We start from the raw sequence: 19,601 nt of genomic DNA on the forward strand, positions 1-19,601 counted from the left end.
ATGAAATTACGTAATCCACATTGAGGGTCGAAGGCTTGATTGATGTTTACCGAAGGCGGTAGGCGGTCAAACGTCCCCCCCTCCCCGGCGTTTCTCCACCTCCGAATCCGCCGGCGCCATTTTTTTCCTTTGTCGCGCGGGACAAGAAATTTGAATTGCAAGCAAGCAAGCATTCGCCCGAGATTGTACGAAAGAGAAGACCACATCGGGCTTTTCTTTCTGTCCTGGTGACTGGGCTGCCTGAATTGATTTTTGAAGAAACCATGAACTCCGCAGCAGATTTCCCTCCGTTCCAGCAACGGCTGACCTCCTCGTTGGTCCAAGTGACGCGCACCGTTGGCCAGCTTTCCGCCGAAGATGTCGACTTCCACCGATCCTCGAACGCGGAGGTTTCGGATTCGTTGGACGAGCAGAGCAGCCGGCTCCTTTCTTTGACCTCGACGCTGCTGAAGGCGGCCACTGCGGGCACGGATGTGTCGGCGCCGACGCTGGAGGATGACGACTCCCTCGAAGACAACTGGCGCGGCGTCGTGGATGTGATCGATGCGCTGCTGGAGCGGGCGGATGCCTGCCTGGATGAATTCACCGGCGTGATCAAGAAACTGAGCCCTTCGCAGCAAGACCAGGCCGCTGCGGCCGCCGCCAAGGCCGCGAAGACCAAGGCCGCCGCCGCCCGATTCCCGACCGTCTACGACTATGGCCCGTCGAAGATCCCCAAGCCCCAGCTGCTGTTCGAGCACCTGCCCGACAACACCGACACGTCGCCGTTCAAGCCGCTGCTGAAGTCCAAGCCCCACGCGACGGTGCCGTTGGAGCAGTCGCTGAAGCGGAGCGAGACGGCAACGGGCTATGTGCACCCGTACGAGACGGAGATCCGCGCGGCCAAATTCCCGGCTTCGACGTACACCGTGTCGCCGCCGCGGGAGTATCAACCGTGGGAGTCGACGACGGCGACCTTCGTGGATACTCTGGAAGGCGTGCAGGAGATGCTGGAGGAGCTGAAGGGGGCCAAGGAGATCGCGATCGACTTGGAACATCATGATGTGCACTCGTATCAGGGTCTGGTCTCGTTGATGCAGATCAGCACCCGGGACAAGGACTGGGTGGTCGATACGTTGAAGCCGTGGAGGGAGGAGCTCCAGGTGTTGAACGAGGTCTTTGCCGACCCCGGGATTCTCAAGGTCCTGCACGGTTCGTCCATGGATATGATCTGGCTTCAGCGCGATCTGGGGCTGTATGTCGTCAACATGTTTGATACGTATCACGCCGCCTGCGCGCTGAACTACCCGAAGCGTAGTCTGAAGTTCTTGCTGCAGAAATTCGTCAACTTCGAGGCCGACAAGAAATATCAGATGGCCGACTGGCGCATTCGTCCCATCCCGGAAGGCATGTTCGATTACGCCCGCTCGGATACCCACTACCTGCTCTACGTGTATGACCACATCCGCAACGAGCTCGTCGAGAACTCTACGCCTGATAACAACCTGGTCGAGTACGTCCTGGAGCAGTCCAAGAAGGAAGCCCTGCAGATCTACGAGCGTCCGGTCTACGACGCCGCAACCGGACAGGGACCTGGCGGCTGGTACGATGTCCTGTCTCGCAACCAGATCGTCATCAACAAGGAGCAGTTCGCCGTCTTCAAGGCGGTGCACCAGTGGCGCGACCAGGTAGCGAGAGAGGAGGATGAAGGTGTGCAGTGTGTGTTCCCGAAGCACGTGCTCTTCAGGGTGGCTCAGGCCATGCCGACGGACCTGGGCACTCTGTACCGAACCCTGTCACCTATGACGCCGATTGTCAAGGACCGGACAGATGATCTGCTGGAAATCATTAAAGCGGCGAAGGTCGAGGGTGCCGACGGACCGGAGTGGCGCGATGTCTACGTGAAGCCAACCAAGAGCACGCCGGCAGCCTCCGCTGAAGGGGTGGCGGGATTCTTGCCTGAGCCCACCGCAGACGACACAGACCTCCCCACGGCGGCCCGTTACGAGATCTCGCAATTCTGGGGCGGTGTGCTTGACACGCAGTCCCCACTCCCATCCCCCAAGATCTCCGCGATTGCTTCCGCCGAAGCTCTTCGTCTTTCCTTACCCCTCCCACCCATGCCCAGAACGGTCTCCGAAGCTCGCGAGAAGTTCGGAGTATCCGCGCCCGCCGCCCCCGCGAAACCCGCCGCGACCTCGGCTCCACCGGCGGCAGCGCAGCAGGAACCCGAGGCGAGCGAACCCGAGAACAAGTACTTCACCATCAAGGAGAAGGGTGGCCCACGCAAGCGCAAGGTTACCCCCGTCGTGGAGCCGCAGTCCGAAGCGGAGGGCACCAAGACCGACGAGATCGTCAGCTCCGCGGCGGATCTGGACCAGGACCTGAACGACAAGCCCACGAAGAAGCAGCGCCGCAAGGAGAAGAAGAACAAGGCGGCTACTGCTACTGCCGCCCAGACCGCGCAGGCTCAGCAGCAAGAAGAGGCGCCGTTCGACTACGAGGCGGCGGCTTCGATGCTGAATGCCAACCCCGCCGAGCAGGCCTCCAGACCCTCGAGACGGAAGCAATTCAACCCGTACGCCAAGGCATTGGAGGCCCCCTCCGGCGTCCGCAAGCAGAAGCGCGAGATGGCTGGCCGAACCGCTACTTTCCGGTGATTTGTCGTCGAATCGACTTTTTGTGTTTCTGGGCTAGTACGGTACATGCGAGGAGGAAGGGAGGGGGGGGGAAAGTTGGAAATTGTGTGTGTCGAGGCGGGGGTTGTTTTACTAGAATTCGATTGTATGCATAGCGATACCCGGGTTATATTTTGCAGATGAAATGCAGAGCATTATCTTTGTCTTTGGTTTTTTTGGTCTGTAAGATGGAGGTCGGTCTATATACGTAGGATAAGTAGTGGTAGGGATAACCACCAACCCTTTCTTTTTCTTTTCTCTTTTGGAAAACAAGTGGTCGACTCAGAATGTCCGACTCCCAATTGTTACCCACCTTTTGAAACAGAGATTCAAGCAGCGGTAGACAAAACCTTGCGCCTCTGCTTGACCATATACTTGTACATCATCACCGATCCTGCACCGAAGGACATTAGCCACCCGCCTCCCCCTCTTGCCACCCACCAAGCCACCCGGAAGAAAGGAAGGAAACTCACCAGGCGCATACAACCCCAAAAAGAAGACAAAGATCCCCTTCACCGCGACGCTGTCCGTCACCCGGGTCGCCTGGAACATCAGCCACCATTCACTGGCGATCCCAATGGGGTAGAGCCCCAGGAAAAGCGAGTATCTAACCGCCCCGTTAGCCGTCGCCACCTATTCCACATATTCGAACCCCGGAGGAACCCACGACGGGGCACCGGGGACATAAGCTACCGAGACCGGGACAGGAACACAAAGCGAAGGAACCAGGGAGAACATACCGCAACCATCGCAACCACCCCGGCACCGCCGCCGAGCCCGCCACACTCAGCACGGCGAAATACGTATACCGGATCGCGTCCGCGGAGGCCCACGCCAGCAGCATGGCCGGGTAGACGGCTGCTGTCATCGTGGTTGCCGGAAAGGCGTAGTTGATGGCCCAGACTTGGACGCTGCGGGCGAAGATCTGCGTGAAGGTTGTGAAGACGGGGGAGCGGGTGAGGCCTTTTCCTTGGGTTAGTTGTCTGCAGGGCGGGCTGGCTGGCTATGGGACCGTACCCAGGGCGGAATGTAGGATCTCAAGGCTGGCGAGGGTTTGGGTCCATCTTGTCCAGGGTTCGAGCGTGGTGTAGAGGGTTTCGGGGGAGGAGGGGGAAGGGGAGGCGAGGATGAAGGAGGTGAGTAGGGTGAGGAGGATGCGGGTCCAGAGGAGGGCGTTGGTGGTGTTGTAGAGTAGGAGGTAGGAGGTTTTCAGGGACATTTTTTTTTGGCACGTCTATCTGGGTCGACTGGGTTGGCTGGGTAGGGTTGGGTGAGGTGATGGGTTGTTTTGAGGGGGAAGTGTGAAGGTGCAGGGGGATTTGGAGATGAGGTTTTATTTTGTATGGGGTTTGGGGTGGTTTTTGAGTGGGGTTGATGGAGTGGGTTTGCATGTGATCCGGGTCTTTTTTGGGGGAGTTTGTGTGTGTATGAGGGGAGTCGGAGGATTCTATGCAGACTGGAGGGAACAAAGTCAGAGAAATATATTGATCTAGAGGCTTGTGTATAAGCCGCTTCTGTGTGTCTGTATAGATTAAGGTGCTCTTTACATCATCTTCTGACATAAAGTTTATGAGCTACAGTTTATGCTTCGGTTGGTTTCCACTACGGTGGAATTGTCTGGTCTGCGATACTACAATCTACATAATGTGATCGACTGACATCCATGGCACATATCAGATAGTCGACAACGAAGAAAGGAACCCGCATCCAAGGCCCCCAGCAGGTACACAAATGCTGCAGAAGCCGCAATGCGCAATGCGCAACGCAATGCGAAAGGGAAGTGAACTCCCGCTTGGTAATTGACTTCCGCAGGCGAACCACGTGTTGACGCTTCGGTAAGCCCGGCCCGTCACCGCCCCCGTACTATCTCCCGTCTGCATTAGGTCTAGTCGTCCGGCTTGCTGCCGCCTGAGGTATACATGGTTATCGGCGTGTCTTATGTTGGTTTGGTGTGAAGAGATGCTGCTGTGTGTAGTGAGACATGCGCTCTAGATCGTCAGATACAGGCTTGAGTCTCACCCCACTGTTTCACTCTACATGTCATGAACTGTACTCTACAGACTGGAATGAGATTCGGAGAATGTGCATCTTCCTGCTCGGAAGAGGGGAGGAAGTCATGGAGACTTAGATCCGTGTATCTTTCTGAGTATGAAGGCAAGTTGGTGTGCTAGAGTCGACAAATCCCATAGGCTTGCTATCACAAGATCAAGTGGATCTGACCAACGCAAGAGCCAATCCTGAGCTTGTGTGAGCACCTCGCTCCATAGTCATGCACCTCACTACATACATAGTAGTATGGGTACACCCGCTAGCTACACAGAACCTCTGGTGATAGACATCCCGAGTGAAGAGAGAAGCAATGCCACTGGCGATTGAAAAGATCTTACGCGTCGACTGCAGGCTGTACACCTACGTGTATTGAGAAGATAGATCATCTGATCAGCCCTGCGCACTCCATCGAAATCTTGTTTTCCTCGAGGTATGATGTCAACTCAACCTCGCTTATCACGGAGGAGTAGGACTCCCAGATGCATGATTCACGTCATCAACGATGTGAGAAACCAGGGTGTCGATTGTCCCTGGCGTGTTGGTAAGCAAGCCCTTCCTGATCGGTAGGCATCCGATCTATCGGCATGATCGCCAGAATTCAATAGTGACCCTGGACAAAAGCAACAAACAATAGAAGCGGTCCAAGCTCACTTTTCTTTTTTTTCTGTTTGCTACTACAATGTCATCGCATGGTGGAGGTGGTGAAGGGTCACTAGAAAAGTCAATTGGGTCGCACACATGCATGCACACCCTGCAATGGCACTAGCAGCTGCAGCTGCGCTTGTTGTGTTGCGGTGGTCCTCTAGGAGTAATAGAGTTTATTTGGTGCTGATGGTGGGGTTCGTCCGGTCGTACTCGGTATTATGGTCGGCATGTCACTGTCTGATCCCGGGGATGTAGGGTAGGTTGACTTAGTGTCGAAACGTGAGGAGGCTGGGTGTGATTGACAGGGACAACCAAGCCTGTGTCGTCTATATACAAACAAATACGCTAAATGCTTTGTCACCAGACGAACAGACATGTAGAGGTCAGCTTCTTATTCACTGTTCTAGCCACTGTTCATGATGGGCTGGAGTAGGGGGCGAAATCTGTCAGGTTTGTGCTAAAACAAGTCCAGTGAGTAGGTACTGTAGATAACCCGCCATCGTGGATTGTTTGCTATGGTGCAGCAGGAGGCGGGCGTTCCTCGCCCCAAGCCAGTCTCCAGGTCGACCCATCAATCACTAAATCTAAATTTAAGTTTGAGGACATCCACAGATAGGGTTAGCCCGAGTGAGTACCACGACTGTAGGTGCTAGCCGCCTATATCAGCACTCAATATAGACTCCATTGTGTGGTTAGCGGCTGGAGTTATGATGTAATAGCTGGTCGTCAGAATCCGGGACCATATGTCTGTATTCATCTAGGACAGACCTTGCAGGCCCAAGTACAACGGAGAGAGATCGGGAGTCTGTGGCGACGTGATACGTGTGTAGTCGAGAATAGAATAAGATGTGAAACGGTGAAGCATTCGCTTCTAACTTTAGTGCCTTAGGCTTCCCACAGCAGAGCGTAGAAGTACGAGTGAATTAAGAACAGGCGGCAATGCACACACGCTACAGCACTGTAGCCAGTTGGTGGCACCAATCCGGGACAGGCCCTGACTCGGGGGGGTTTTTAAGTTGACGCAGGTACCAGCCTTGGGTCCCCCCCGATCTGATCAGGCGGAACTTTTAGTCGACGCGCTAAACTCCTTGAGGGGACGACGAAAAGTGGCCCCGGTGGTCACGGGTCACACCCGGAGTCGACAGTGGCACTTGCTGCAGCTGCTGCGTGAACAATTCAGGGGAAATGAAAGCGAGAACCCCCACTGCTCTAGTCTGGTCTGGTCTGGTCCCGGGGTTTCAGGTCGTGGCTATTCTTACCTACATATTTCCAAAAATTGTCTATACATACACACGTACACACATGCATCTATACAAGTATAACCTGGAGAGTTGGAGCTTAGCGTGACATTTACTATCTGCATGCGCATCTTACCGAGTAGGTCCTAATCTGTGGTAGGTAGGTCTTCGGTTGCAAAGACCACAAATGGCACAAAGGATGAACAAGAACGGTGGGCCTATCTGCTGTACTAACTCTGTACCACACTTCGGCCTTGCCCCTCTTTCTACTTCTACTGAGTACTTAGTCAAATCATCTTCATCCTGTAATTCAGATTGGTTAAGAACTCATAAAGCTTCGGAATCAATTGCAGCCCAAACGTGATCATCTTGGGGATTTGTCATGTCCTGCAACTGTGCGGTTCGTTCGCTGGCGGGGGACAATCGATGCAACTGCGTTATGATCCATGTCTCGTATCTGAGACTCAAAAGTTGGGCTTCTTTTCTCCGGGATTGTTGCGTCAGTGGTGGGAATCATCTACGATGTGAATCATGAAGTAATCTCTTGTGCACTTCAGAGTCAATTACTCACTATGAGTATTCCATCCCCTAGTTGTGCCTCCATTGCCCCGGCATTTCCGACCGACCGAGCCGTGGGCAAAGTGGCCAGTGGCAAACTCCTGATGGCACGACCCATGGGATCATGAATACGATGGGCGCATTGGGCCAGGGGTAAAAGAGTTGGGGCCAAGCGAGCCCGGATAATAACCAGGTGTTTAGTCTCGTGCTAAGGTTCTACGGAGTAATCAAGGTGGATATCAACTTATCTAGTCCCGACGCAATGTCTTTGCTAGTCGCTTAGGGTCGTTCTTAGCAAACTCATCCCGGATTAGCTCGTTCTTTCTGGCTTACAGGTTCCTTTATTCTCCCCCCTTGCGTCGTCCTGCATGTCGACCGTCTGGCTCTCTGCACTACCGGTCGAGTCACGACCCCCCCCCAGGAGATGATCATCCGACTATCATATTGGTGCAACGAACCCCGGAAAGGGACGGACTGTCGCAAGCATGGATTGGCATCAAGATGACGGGTGAGCGGTACAATCCATAGGTACAGTACGGAGTCCTTCCTGTACATGCCATGATCACCTCTCTCTCCCGGACAGGATCCGCGCCGTCCCCTACCTGCCAGGTGGTACTCGCCCTCTCCCTGAAGAGATGCGGGAGTCTGTTGGGAGGCCACTGGTGGGTTGCCGACCACCCATAGATTATTGTAAGCATTCTGAAGAGATTAAAGGCAACTTGGAATCCTAAAACTCAATCAGGAGGGCCAAAACGAATGACAAACCACTTAGTCTGGCGCCGTTGATGGTCTGCCATTATATCCAAAACAGATAGCCATGGAACCCATAGATAATGTCTGAAGGTCTGTCCAAGGAGAAGTTATGACCCGATGACGATCAATTCGGTCAATCTCCATTGTCCTCCGCGTTTACGATTACAGGAATAAGTGCAAGTACGGAAGTGACTAAATGCTAAGAGAGATCCTGACATTTTCTGGCGAATGTGAGATGGCCACGGTGGTGGTGGTGGTGGCGGCGGCGGAAGGAGACCGTTCAGGAACAGGGCATGGTTCGTTTTGATTACAGAGTGGAGAGCGCTGGAGCAACCGCCAGTTCAATCAATCTATGGGTATGGGCCTATATACTGCAAGTTTAGTTAAAGTACGGAGTACTGTATAGTACATACATTATACCTACCTACCGTTGAGATTTGAGACAATACAACGTACCACCGCATGCACCGTCCTCTCTTTCTCGGCCTATCTCTGCCGACCAGCATGGGAAATGAATGCTATATGCAGTGTAGGGAGAAGAAGAAAAGGCAGAGGGGAGGGTAGCTTATGCATGCCGGTGCCTGGGCAGACCCAAGCCCCAAGCACTAAGCACCAAGCACCAAGCACCAAGCACCACTGACTGTACCACACCCTTTTTATTTCACCCAACCAGGCCAGTCAACGAGTCAACCGCGTTGCGTACCTGCTTGGCCCTTGTTATTCAACCCGTCCGCCCACTGTTGCTTTGCTGCAAGTCACACGGAGACCAACTCCACCCTTTCTTTTTTTTTTTTTTTTATCTTTTCCTCCTTCCCTTCCTTCCCCCTCCCCTCCAAATTTTTACTCATAGTATGAGTACTATCATTTCATTTTTATTCCCCATTTTTATTCTATTTTATTTTTCGGGTTCTTTTTATCCTTTCCCTTTTGGTTCTTGGGTTGCCCACTTTTTTTTTCAACTCAAACTGACCTCAGAATCAGCAATCCATGATCCATCCTTCCCCCCCTCTGATCCCCATCCAGCCATCCATTCTTTCTCCCTCTACTCCGTACCGTACGCTCTGATTTATTACCATCGCGCACACTCCTTTCTTTCTTGTCATTTTAGAAGTCTAATTAGAATTCTGTCAATCATTCTCTCAATTGATCCCTACCGCTCTCTGTAACATAAACCCAATAACCTATATCACCATTCCAGCAACAGCAACAGCAACAGCAACAGCAATATTGCGATACTCCATTGTCGCCAGTGTTATACTCGCTCATACTTGCTGGTGTAAGGACGGGACTGCGACTGACTAGTACTACTTTGGTGCTGGTGGCCCTGATTTCCATCTGCGTCCGACCGGCATCTTTCTCCTCCTGCCCCCCTCCGACTCCTTCTACTCCTCCCTCTCCAGTCTCTTTCCTTCTCTCTTTCCTCCTCCTCCACCTCCATCAATCTATTAATTAATTCCTGCCCATCCTTGCCTTGCGCTCCCTTTCTACATACGGCAGTGGTTTTACTTCTACTTATCATTCAATCCCGCCCACACTTTCGAGCTTGCGATCCCTTCTACTCTAACGTCTCTCTCTCATTCTCTCGGAGTTATTCCCACCGACTCCCTCGTTCTTCTCAACCGATTCATAGCCGCCGGAGAGTATTCGAATCGCCGTCGCCTGTGGATCGCTCCTATTTCGCTCTGCTCCTTGTCAATCCTTTAGTTTGGCCACTTCAACGTCTGGTGCTTTCCGAAACTGGCCCTTCACCCCTCCCCATCGCCAGACCTGTCAGTGCCACTTAATCGCCGATCCAACGGTCGCGCACTTTTTCTCCTTCGCTGGTCGCCTTCGGCCATAGCCCGCACACGCGTTCGACAGGGGCTTCAATTCATCGCACGACGTTCCGAGTTTGCGTTTGGTCGACGTTGCCGTGCCATATTATTTTGGGGTTTCGACCTCAGCAGAAAGGCGCCGAAAGTGCTCTTGGTGGTGGCTGGTAGTGTCTACAAATCGCGACTTGCCGCCAATTTGAGTGCTCCTCTCCAGCGCACTATCACACTCCTTTAGTTCACACAATGTCGGTTGCTACTATGTTACAACCCGCCTCCAGAACGTCTACTTCATCTTCATCGTCTTTTCAACCCATGACGCGTCAAAATACAATGTCGTCCCACGACACGCGGTCCCTCCGCCAGTCGAAGCGGATGTCAATGAATGCGCTGTACATGTCGATGTCGGCGAAGGATAGAGATTTGGAGATTTCAGATGATCTAGCTAGGGGTGAGTCTGTTGTGGTCTGAAAGGCCCTCTGTGTCTGTTCTAACGTTGGACGGTACAGCCCAGAAGTTCCTGCAAGAGTTGAAGACGAATATCTCTTCACAATCGAAGAAAAATTTCGTTCTCGAAAAAGATGTCCGATATCTGGATTCTCGGATTGCGCTGTTGATTCAGAATCGTATGGCTCTAGAAGAGGTATGGATCTGACAGCCGTTGCTGTTTAATTTTCCCACCCCTAATCCTGAGTCTAGCAAAATGAAGTTGCGAGCCACCTCGACGAAGTCCTGGATCCCCAGGAGGGATTCTTTCCCAATGACGACAAAACTCAGAAGTACGGCAACCTTCTCTTCCTCCTCCAATCCGAGCCGCGTCATATCGCCCATCTGTGCCGATTAGTCTCCATGTCAGAAATCGACTCCCTTCTGCAGACGGTCATGTTCACAATTTATGGAAACCAGTATGAGAGTCGTGAGGAGCATTTGCTTCTCACCATGTTTCAGTCTGTTCTTACCTATCAGTTTGATAACACGCCGGAGTACTCGTCCCTCCTCCGCCAGAACACCCCCGTCTCACGCATGATGACTACATATACGCGACGAGGGCCCGGTCAAAGCTATCTTAAACAAGTTCTCGCCGACCAGATTAATTCATTGATTGAGCTACGTGATGTCGACCTGGAAATCAACCCTCTCAAGGTCTATGAGACCATGGTTAAGGAAATCGAAGAAGAGAATGGATCGCTGCCTGACTACCTCGCAAGATCTGTTACGGCGGAAGCTGCAGCAGAGAACAAGCAAGTGCAGGCCATTATTGAGCCGCGCTTGAAGATGCTCACTGAGTTAGCAAACAAGTTCCTGTCAACGATCATAGATCACGTGGACGAGGCCCCGTATGGCATTCGGTGGATTTGCAAGCAAATCCGGAGCTTGTCTCGTCGCAAATACCCTGATGCGCAGGACCAGACGATCTGCACCCTCATTGGTGGATTCTTCTTCCTTCGCTTCATCAACCCAGCCATTGTCACCCCACGCTCCTACATGCTGATTGAATCGACGCCGACGGAAAAGCCCCGTCGCACGCTCACGTTGATCGCCAAGATGCTCCAGAATTTGGCGAACAAGCCCTCGTATGCGAAGGAGCCTTATATGGCGAAACTGCAACCGTTCATTGAGCAGAACAAAGAACGTGTCAATAAGTTCATGCTTGATCTGTGTGAAGTGCAGGACTTCTACGAGAGCTTGGAGATGGACAACTACATCGCACTATCGAAGCGCGACCTGGAGTTGCAGATCACTCTTAATGAGATGTATGCCACACATGCCTTGTTGGAGAAACACAATGTGGCTCTAGCGCAAGATCAACACTCTCACCTTCATGTGTTGTTGCAGGAGCTTGGTGCAGCACCGCCCCAGGTTCCGCGCAAGGAGAATAGGACCATCACAGTTCCCTTGTTCAGTCGCTGGGAAACCACTGCACTAGATGATTTGACCTCGGCCCTCGACATCACTCAAGAAGAAGTCTTCTTTATGGAAGCCAAGTCCACATTTGTTCACATTTTACGGTCTTTGCCGCAGGACTCTCCAGTCGCCCGACGCCCCCTTCGCCTTTATCGCATCGCAGAGGCGGCAGCAACTTCGAAGACCGGCGATGCGGCCATGGTCAAGAAGGGCATTCGCACCATGGAATTGTTGAGTCAGCTTCAGGAGATGGGAGTGATTGACCGGTCGGACGATTTCAGCCTTCTCCGCGACGAGGTGGAACAGGAGCTGGTACACCTGGGATCTCTGAAAGAAAAGGTTTTGGAGGAAACTAAGAAGTTGGAAGAAGTCTTTGCGACCATCCGTGATCACAATGCCTACTTGGTGGGTCAGCTCGAAACATACAAGTCGTACTTGCACAACGTCCGAAGTCAATCGGAGGGAAAGCAGCGGAAACAGCAAAAGCACCAAGAACTTGGACCCTACAAGTTCACCCATCAGCAGCTTGAAAAGGAGGGCGTTATTCGCAAGAGTAATGTCCCTGAGAACCGTCGGGCGAATATCTACTTCATGTTCAAGAGTCCATTGCCTGGAACCTTTGTTATCAGTCTCCACTACAAAGGTAAGCTAAAGACTGTTCACTTGTGGCTCCTAGTGAGTTCTATGCTAACCCAGTGAGCCTAGGTCGTGCACGTGGCCTTCTGGAACTGGATCTCAAGCTCGATGACCTGCTGGAAATGCAGAAAGACAATCAGGAGGATCTAGACCTGGAGTACGTCCAATTCAATGTCTCGAAAGTACTCGCACTTTTGAACAAACGATTTGCACGGAAGAAGGGCTGGTAGGAAGCCCTCGGTTTTCGGCTTCCACGTCGATAACCGTGACGACTTACATGAACACGAGCGGACGGCAAGCAACAACGGCTTAGTTTGGTATCCATACTGTAGCAAACGCTGCTGGTTTGTCCGTCGTTCGTTTTACGCTATGATTTCGAGATGGATGGATGACCGAGATTTACATTCTTCGATTGTCCCCAATGTTTCAAGACGGGGTTTGACGATCAATCATCGACACCTTTTCCGATGACTTCTGTGATTGCAGTTCTCCTTCGCGTTGGTGTCCGTTGCCCATACAAGGCGGTAATATATGGCGAGCACGCCTGTTGATCTTTGGGTGGCAAAGGCGCTGTCCTCGCTGGTTCGAGGATGAGTGCCCATGGCTTTAGTTATTGTTGTTCTTTAAACCGTCCACTTTTGCGACGGGCTATATCCTATGATGATTTGTGCCTGGATTTGTTTTGGCGACTGGCAATTCACCAAGGTTGCAGTGCGCGTTTATATTTTTGTTGACTCATTTCTATGCCGTATTATGTCACACTGTCTATACATGTACCTATAACCATTGGATTTAGCGTTCACTTGCCGTACTATGGCACCTAATGAAGAATACTCCCAACGTGACTTGTGGCTCAGACCGATTTTCTACAGTCGTATTTCTCAGGCGTGGAGGGTAGGAAGCACTTTGGTTCACTGACTTGACGAGGCAGATCTCCCTACTCGGATCTGCAGAGAGCGGCTACACCTACGTCACCAAAGTATGAAGTGGTCGAACGGTCGGTCAGTCTCATCAGAAGAATTAATTTCAAACCGGTGACACGAAGGGTGGTACTCATGTAAGAAGGAGGAGCGGCTGATCGATACTAAGGGGAGAGTGAGAATAGACGAAGTGGTTGCAGGTGAAGGAAGGCGACGCGGCGACCGCCCGTTGCTGGGGCCTCCTCTCTCAGGCATCGAATTCTCCTTCAATCTTGCTTTACTCCGTAGATCTTTGGAAGTTAGCTAGTTGTTCAGTAGTTCAGTTGTTGATAACAACCGGATACAATAAAAACAATTAGTTATTCGGACATTTGAACCTCCATCATACACCGCTTCTTCAAACTGCTTCAATAGATAAAATTATCTATTATTTATCATCTACCCCCTTGTAGCCTACGTATTGTTTTCTGCTTCCTCCTTCTCCTCTCTCTTGTCACTGCGAACGTCCCGCTTAAGTGTGCCTCCTCCCTCCCTCCCTCCCTCCCCCACTCTCCTCTCCTTCTCCCTCCCCTCCCCTACTGACCCCCCTCCCCCTGCACCGCCCAATTTATCCTCGCCGCTCCCTCCCCCTCCCCCTCCCCTTTCCCGAATCACGACGGAAGTTTAGTCCTTCTTAAACCCGACTCAACACTTCTTCCGTTCCACCTCTCTTCCTTTTTTTTTCTTTTCTTTTTTCACCCCTCCTCCCTCCCCCCTCCCCCCCTCACACATATTCAAGATGGCTGCTCCCTCCAAGTACGATAACTACGATTTCCCGACCACAGCCCCGGAGGCTCAGTCTGGCCATCCCGGCCACACCACCCCAGAGCAGGATGCGAAGGTGGAACAGCTCCGGAGCGAACTGGAGCAGCTTGGCTACTCTGAGAGACTGGACACTTTGACTCTGCTGCGCTTCTTGAGAGCCCGGAAGTTCGATGTCGCCCTGGCCAAAGCTATGTAGGTCTTCCTTGTTAGCATTCATCCTATTCCGCAATTCGTCCCTAAAAACGATGCACATTCAATATGGCGGCACTGCGCTGGCACTGCGCTGGCATGCTCTCATGCTTTTGTTTCACACGCCGGGGCATTATGTTCAAGCAGACGTGAACGAGCTAACACTTTTGGTGAATAGGTTCATCGACAGCGAGAAGTGGCGGAAAGAATTCGGGACCGACGACCTGGTCCGCACTTTTGACTACACGGAGAAGTCTAAGGTCTTCGAGTATTACCCTCAGTACTATCACAAGACGGATAAGGTACGACTCCAGGACTAAGCCAATATGCCCTTCAGAGCGGTTCGAGATCGGGCGCTAATGACTTGGACGCGTTTAGGATGGCCGGCCCGTTTACATCGAAAAGCTTGGCAAGATCGATCTCACTGCCTTGAACAAGATTACCACCGAAGACCGTATGCTTCAGAACCTCGTGACTGAGTACGAGAAGCTCGCCGATCCTCGCCTGCCCGCCTGCTCGCGCAAGGCCGGCAAACTCCTGGAGACCTGCTGCACTATCATGGACCTCAAGGGCGTCGGAATCACCAGCGCCCCATCCGTGTACGGCTACCTCAGCAAGGCGTCTGGTGTCTCCCAGAACTACTACCCCGAGCGTCTGGGTAAGCTCTATCTGATCAACGCTCCTTGGGGATTCAGCGGCGTGTTCAGCTTCGTGAAGAAGTTCCTCGACCCCGTCACCGTCAACAAGATCCATATCCTGGGCAGCAACTACAAGAAGGAGCTGTTGGAACAGGTTCCTGCCGAGAATCTCCCCGAAGAGTTCGGAGGTTCTTGCAAGTGCAGCGGCGGTTGCGAGTTCAGTGATATGGGACCTTGGCAGGAGCCTGAGTGGGCCAGGCCCCCCAAGTGGGCTGCCCCCAAGGAGGAACAGACTGTGACCAAGACCGAGGAGCCGGTTGCTGAGGTTCCCCAGCCTAGCGCATAGAGCCTTTTTCATTTTCCGATGGGTTTTCTTGTTTTCGTTATATTGGAACAATATGGTAAAAGCTTCAGGCACGATTTTGCCAATCTATATCCCTTCTTCTGTTGCTAGAATTGCTTGGTCTGTTTCATGTTCCCATATTTTCCCGGGCAAGTCATTTTACTACTGCCCTAGCCAATTTCCATTTCATACATCATTCAATATCAGATCAAACCCCCTCACCGCTACCCCGGCAAGTGGGCTCTTTCTACTGAGTTTATTACATGTTGGGAAACGGTGACGGCTACACAAGCATGCTTCTTTTTTTTTTTTTTTTTTTTTTTTCTTTCCCTGTCAATTTGCCATTCTAGTACAGTTCTTGTCGTCCCTTGGGCTTAGATCTCAACCACTGTCTGAGCGTGTTTGAGTGCATTTATATAACTCGGAGTGCAGGTGGGGAGTACTGCAGCGTGGACGATAAAAGTGCTACACGGAGGTTGGAATAGAGTTACGTAGATTTTGTTTGCATACAACAATTCTCAACAATTATACGACAGATGATACAAGTAGTCCATTTGAACCAGACTGCAAATCCAACTATTCTTGACTAATCACTAGTCAACAAAATGCACCATAAATCAATTTGGTATCATCCCAAGCCTACCTAGGCTACCGACGCCATTCCAGTAACGATAATGAAAACTCAATGAAATCCAAAATGAAAACGAAAGAAAGCAGAGAGCAGGAGACAGGGGCAACAAGACAACCCCTCACTTCTTCTTTTCCACAACCTCGACCGCCCGACCAGCGCGTTCGGCCTTCCCCACAGTCGAAGCCAGAGCATTCCCGTCTGCACCCTCAACGTCCGGTGTAGCGGCCTGCCCGGCCAGAGCTTCACCCTGCAGTCGAAGCAAAGTGCGCAAGGCATCCTCGTAGACTTCCGCCATATCGCCACTGCGCCAGCGCTCCGCCTCATGTTTCGAGCCCAGGGGAACCTGCAACTTTGCGCGCCGCGCCAATCGAGCCGACCTTCTTGTCTTTGGTGGTGGTGGTGGTGGTGGTGGTGGTGTTGCCGACCCATCCACGGCACCAACCTCAGCGCCTCCAGGTGCATCGACCATCTCCGTATCACGTCCTTCACCATTGGTTCTCGACGCTGCTGCCGTCGCTGTTCCCGTCTCTGTGCCCGTCATCTCTCGGTCCTCCCCTGCTCTATCCTGGCTCGCCCCCCCACTCTCCTCCTTCAACTCATTATCCTCCTCTTCTTCACCGACAGCAACATTCATGCCACCATCCTTCTTCTCCTGTTCTCCATCCTCCCCCTCTTCGACTTCCGCATCTTTATCCTCCTCTTCCTCCTCCTCCTCCTCCATCACCCTCCTCAACTGCTCCGCATACGCCCGGGCCGCCCTCCCCGGCGCGTCGCGCCGCAATTGCGCCACCGTCGTCGTCAACGACTCCAGCTGCGCGTACAGCGAAGACACCCGCGACGCGAGCTTCGCGTCGTACGCCTCATACTCGACCTGCTCGGTGGGGGCGGTGAACGAGGCGGGGAAGGGGAATTCTTTGGAGGAGGAATCGAGCCCGTTGATTGTGATGGAGTAGGAGGCGCTGGTGAAGGTACGGAGGATATACTGTTCGGGGAGAGGGGGTTAGCTTTGGGGGGAGTCGTTGTTTTTTCGGTCTTTTTGTTGTTTCCGGGGCGGCCTTTACCTCGTCAACTAATTCGCGGACACGTTCGCGCATCGGATCCGGGCCATCGCTGGGGTTGGCGGAGGGAGGTAGGTGGAGGTCGAGCTTTTGGCGGGAGAGCGCGACGGTGTTGCCGTAGAGGTAGGTGAGGTCGGCGGCGGATTGGAGTTCGATTTTGCGGTGGTGCGAGTCGCTCATGTTCTGTTTTGGGGGGGGCTGTTGGTGTTTTGATATGGATTTGAGGGGGGTGGGGGGTGGAGGTTGGATGGTAATTCGGTGGGAGGGGGAGTGGCCGTTGAGTGAGGAGGGGCTGGCTTTGGGGTTGGAGTTTAATTGATTGTTTGTTTTATCCGGAGGTCTTGTTCGGAGATACACCCGCGGTAGATAGAGCGTTACAGTCTCCGTACCCCCCGTGCAGAGAGGACGTTAGTGCCTTAGGCATAGAGACAGGGACACTCGCGCCTCAGGCGTCGACCAGGCAGCCACCGCAATTCTCTAGTGCCGATCGGCGGCCCCCACAACGATGTCATCGATCAAGTGAGGAACTGAGGAACTTGGCTTGGGGTTTCACTTAAAACACTAACTACCACGCATGAACTACTCCTATCTCTCCGTGATGTGGTGGCCGATCATCCTGCAATTCACTCTTGGGTTCCCCCCTGGCCTTATGTGATCATATCAACTTTATTATTCCTTCATCCTTATCCTTAATTAATTCGGTCCTAGGGAGAGAGGGTTCGACTGCCGATCACCCCTGCTGCTGCGCACAGTAAACTTCAGCTCCACCTACAACACTTGCCTTTTCTTTATTTCAGTTCAGGTACGACTAGTCTTGCTGCTGCGATGAGATCACTGCTGGACCGTGATTACCTGAGCTAGCACACTTCGAAGAAACACCAAACAATGGAAAGCAATATCAAGATCAGTCTGGTCGACAAGACCGCTCCCCGTCGTCCGTCGAACGATGCGCTGGCGCAATCGCACACCGCAGCAGATCTCTCCCGAAATATCTCGAGGAAGTTCACCCGCGCATCTATACGAAGCGAGCTCGCCAAGCGCAAGTATGCCAAATGGCAGCCGGACCGTCTAGGTCTCACCGATGATGAGGACAACTCCGACCGCCGACTGTCCGAAGGACGGGACCTGTTCACAACCGAGACGAGAACGGACACACTGGCAGGGGAGAGTCGTTTGACGGCGGGCCCCTCGTCGCAGAGCTCTCCGGAGGACCGTCTCAATGTCGACTCGTCGGACGTCGACCAGGGCGCTGCTCGGGATCACGAACATGACGGCCACAGCCACCCCAAGCTGGCGGGGCTGAAGCCAGGCACCGAGCTGGACATCCTGTACGAGAGCCAGCGGGGTTGGTTCTTCTTCGGCATCCCCCTCTACTCGCACAGCTCGCTGCTCAACTTTGACCCGGCGGCCTGGACGACCCCCGACGGTCGGGACAGCGCCGTCGACATCACGAAAGCGCAGCTCCCGGACCCCAGCTGGGAATGGGTCTGGAAGACCTGGTACGTGGACATGTCCGGGGATGTGGATGACCAGGGGTGGCAGTACTCGTTCTCGTTTGGCTCGTCGGCCTGGCACGGGTCGCATCCCTGGTATCATTCGTACGTGCGCCGGCGCCGATGGGTCCGACTCCGAGTGAAGCGCATGTCGGAGCGCAGTCGTCAGGGTCGGTCGGGTCTGGAAGTGGCGCACATGCTTAACGAGGATTATTTCACGATCCACTCGGGGAAGGCGAAGACGAGGGCGTCGAGCACGGGTGGCCTGTCGCGCGCCACGTCCGGGTATCTCAGTCGAGCGGCTACGAAGGTAGAGGAGGAGGTGCCGGTGGAGGAGATCGCCAATATCCCGGCCTTGATGCATGCGTTGCGAGTGGCCAGAGTCGATCGGGAGAAGATGGACGCTCTGGAGCAGTTCCTGCAGGAGGGTGGGGACGAGCTCTTTTATTTGGATGGAAAGGTAAGCTTGTTTTTTCCCTCTTTCTCTGAACTACTTTGCTCTTGATTTGGCCCGTCAGGCACATGTACTGATTTCAATCTGATGACAGATTCCGGAGATCATGTCTATGTTTGTCTTCCAGGCTTCTCGGTGGCAGTACTTCACCCGCTTATCCGATGTCGTCGAGGAGTTGTCTCAGAGTAGCTCTGAAGCGAGTGGGAAGGAGGCAGCGGAGCTCCAGCGCAAACGCGATCACCTTCAGAAAGCTGCCGATGTGGCCCGGCGTCATCTCACGGGGCCTGAGGTGCTGCATGCCGATAACCGGCACCTGGACGCGGGTATGCTGGACCTGACTCCAGCCCCGAAGAGGAGCAGTTTGTTGTCGAGGTACTCCGGCAAAGTCTCATTCCGTCCTATGGATGACGGGGGTGAAATCAAAGGAATCCCCCAAGCTGCTGAAGTCGGGCGTGAGGGCCATATTTACCAGTATACTTCATAGCGGCTTGCTTGTTATTGCATGGGTAGCGTGGTGCTTTATTTTTTCATTGTTGGGGTTTCATGATCTTGAATTAGCTTGGTGTCATGGCGCAGTTTGTGTTTCTTTTTCCTGTGTCAGCACCTTTATTTCCTAATCTTATTTCTTGGGAAATTGTTCATCTAAGTGAAGAGCGTGTACTTGTCCTTCTCATATAGTGCACTCTACATCTCCTTTGTTAGAGTGAAAGCGGAGTGCTGGCGGCGACGGGTACAAAACCTCGGGCTGTTCACTGACCGCCTTGGCCGGGAAAAACATTTTCTAGGTTCCGCAGCGGAGTGACCACCGGAGCTTTGAAC

General features: G+C 53.0%; 7 protein-coding genes across 7 annotated transcripts; 5 read left to right on the plus strand and 2 right to left on the minus strand.

The window, feature by feature from the left end:
• The first annotated feature begins 144 nt into the window (after positions 1–144).
• On the plus strand, positions 145–2,808 carry BO82DRAFT_355819 (exosome nuclease subunit RRP6). The gene has a single exon (XM_025635556.1). It carries the CDS (start codon positions 264–266, stop codon positions 2,637–2,639), a length of 2,376 nt encoding a protein of 791 aa, XP_025490221.1. The 5' UTR covers positions 145–263; the 3' UTR covers positions 2,640–2,808.
• On the minus strand, positions 2,779–3,965 carry BO82DRAFT_338950 (putative membrane protein). Its single transcript, XM_025633453.1, has 4 exons — positions 3,675–3,965; positions 3,398–3,620; positions 3,131–3,264; positions 2,779–3,051 (listed from the first exon to the last, which is right to left on the minus strand). Exons 1-4 carry the CDS (start codon positions 3,874–3,876, stop codon positions 2,987–2,989), a joined length of 624 nt encoding a protein of 207 aa, XP_025490222.1. The 5' UTR covers positions 3,877–3,965; the 3' UTR covers positions 2,779–2,986.
• Positions 3,966–8,717: 4,752 nt separating this feature from the next.
• Positions 8,718–9,109, plus strand: BO82DRAFT_119711 (uncharacterized protein). Its single transcript, XM_025629870.1, has one exon. The coding sequence runs from the start codon at positions 8,752–8,754 to the stop codon at positions 9,064–9,066; it is 315 nt and encodes a 104-aa protein (XP_025490223.1). The 5' UTR covers positions 8,718–8,751; the 3' UTR covers positions 9,067–9,109.
• An 848-nt stretch (positions 9,110–9,957) lies between these two features.
• Positions 9,958–12,482, plus strand: BO82DRAFT_375900 (Ras GTPase activating protein IRA2; the record flags this gene model as incomplete). The annotated part of the gene is made up of 4 exons (XM_025637504.1): positions 9,958–10,162; positions 10,221–10,354; positions 10,411–12,259; positions 12,322–12,482. The coding sequence occupies 4 exons, from the start codon at positions 9,958–9,960 to the stop codon at positions 12,480–12,482; spliced, it is 2,349 nt and encodes a 782-aa protein (XP_025490224.1).
• Positions 12,483–13,854: 1,372 nt separating this feature from the next.
• BO82DRAFT_338954 (SEC14 family lipid-binding protein) lies at positions 13,855–15,470 on the plus strand. Its single transcript, XM_025633454.1, has 3 exons — positions 13,855–14,168; positions 14,344–14,467; positions 14,544–15,470. The coding sequence occupies exons 1-3, from the start codon at positions 13,951–13,953 to the stop codon at positions 15,147–15,149; spliced, it is 948 nt and encodes a 315-aa protein (XP_025490225.1). The 5' UTR covers positions 13,855–13,950; the 3' UTR covers positions 15,150–15,470.
• Positions 15,471–15,712: 242 nt separating this feature from the next.
• On the minus strand, positions 15,713–17,089 carry BO82DRAFT_393369 (uncharacterized protein). The gene is made up of 2 exons (XM_025638670.1): positions 16,839–17,089; positions 15,713–16,759 (listed from the first exon to the last, which is right to left on the minus strand). The coding sequence occupies exons 1-2, from the start codon at positions 17,013–17,015 to the stop codon at positions 15,896–15,898; spliced, it is 1,041 nt and encodes a 346-aa protein (XP_025490226.1). The 5' UTR covers positions 17,016–17,089; the 3' UTR covers positions 15,713–15,895.
• Positions 17,090–17,404: 315 nt separating this feature from the next.
• BO82DRAFT_355826 (uncharacterized protein) lies at positions 17,405–19,583 on the plus strand. The gene is made up of 2 exons (XM_025635557.1): positions 17,405–18,788; positions 18,877–19,583. The coding sequence occupies exons 1-2, from the start codon at positions 17,721–17,723 to the stop codon at positions 19,264–19,266; spliced, it is 1,458 nt and encodes a 485-aa protein (XP_025490227.1). The 5' UTR covers positions 17,405–17,720; the 3' UTR covers positions 19,267–19,583.
• Positions 19,584–19,601: the final 18 nt, after the last annotated feature.

Source organism: Aspergillus uvarum (genome assembly GCF_003184745.1).
Source record: "Aspergillus uvarum CBS 121591 unplaced genomic scaffold BO82scaffold_40, whole genome shotgun sequence".
Lineage (NCBI taxonomy): Eukaryota > Fungi > Ascomycota > Eurotiomycetes > Eurotiales > Aspergillaceae > Aspergillus > Aspergillus uvarum.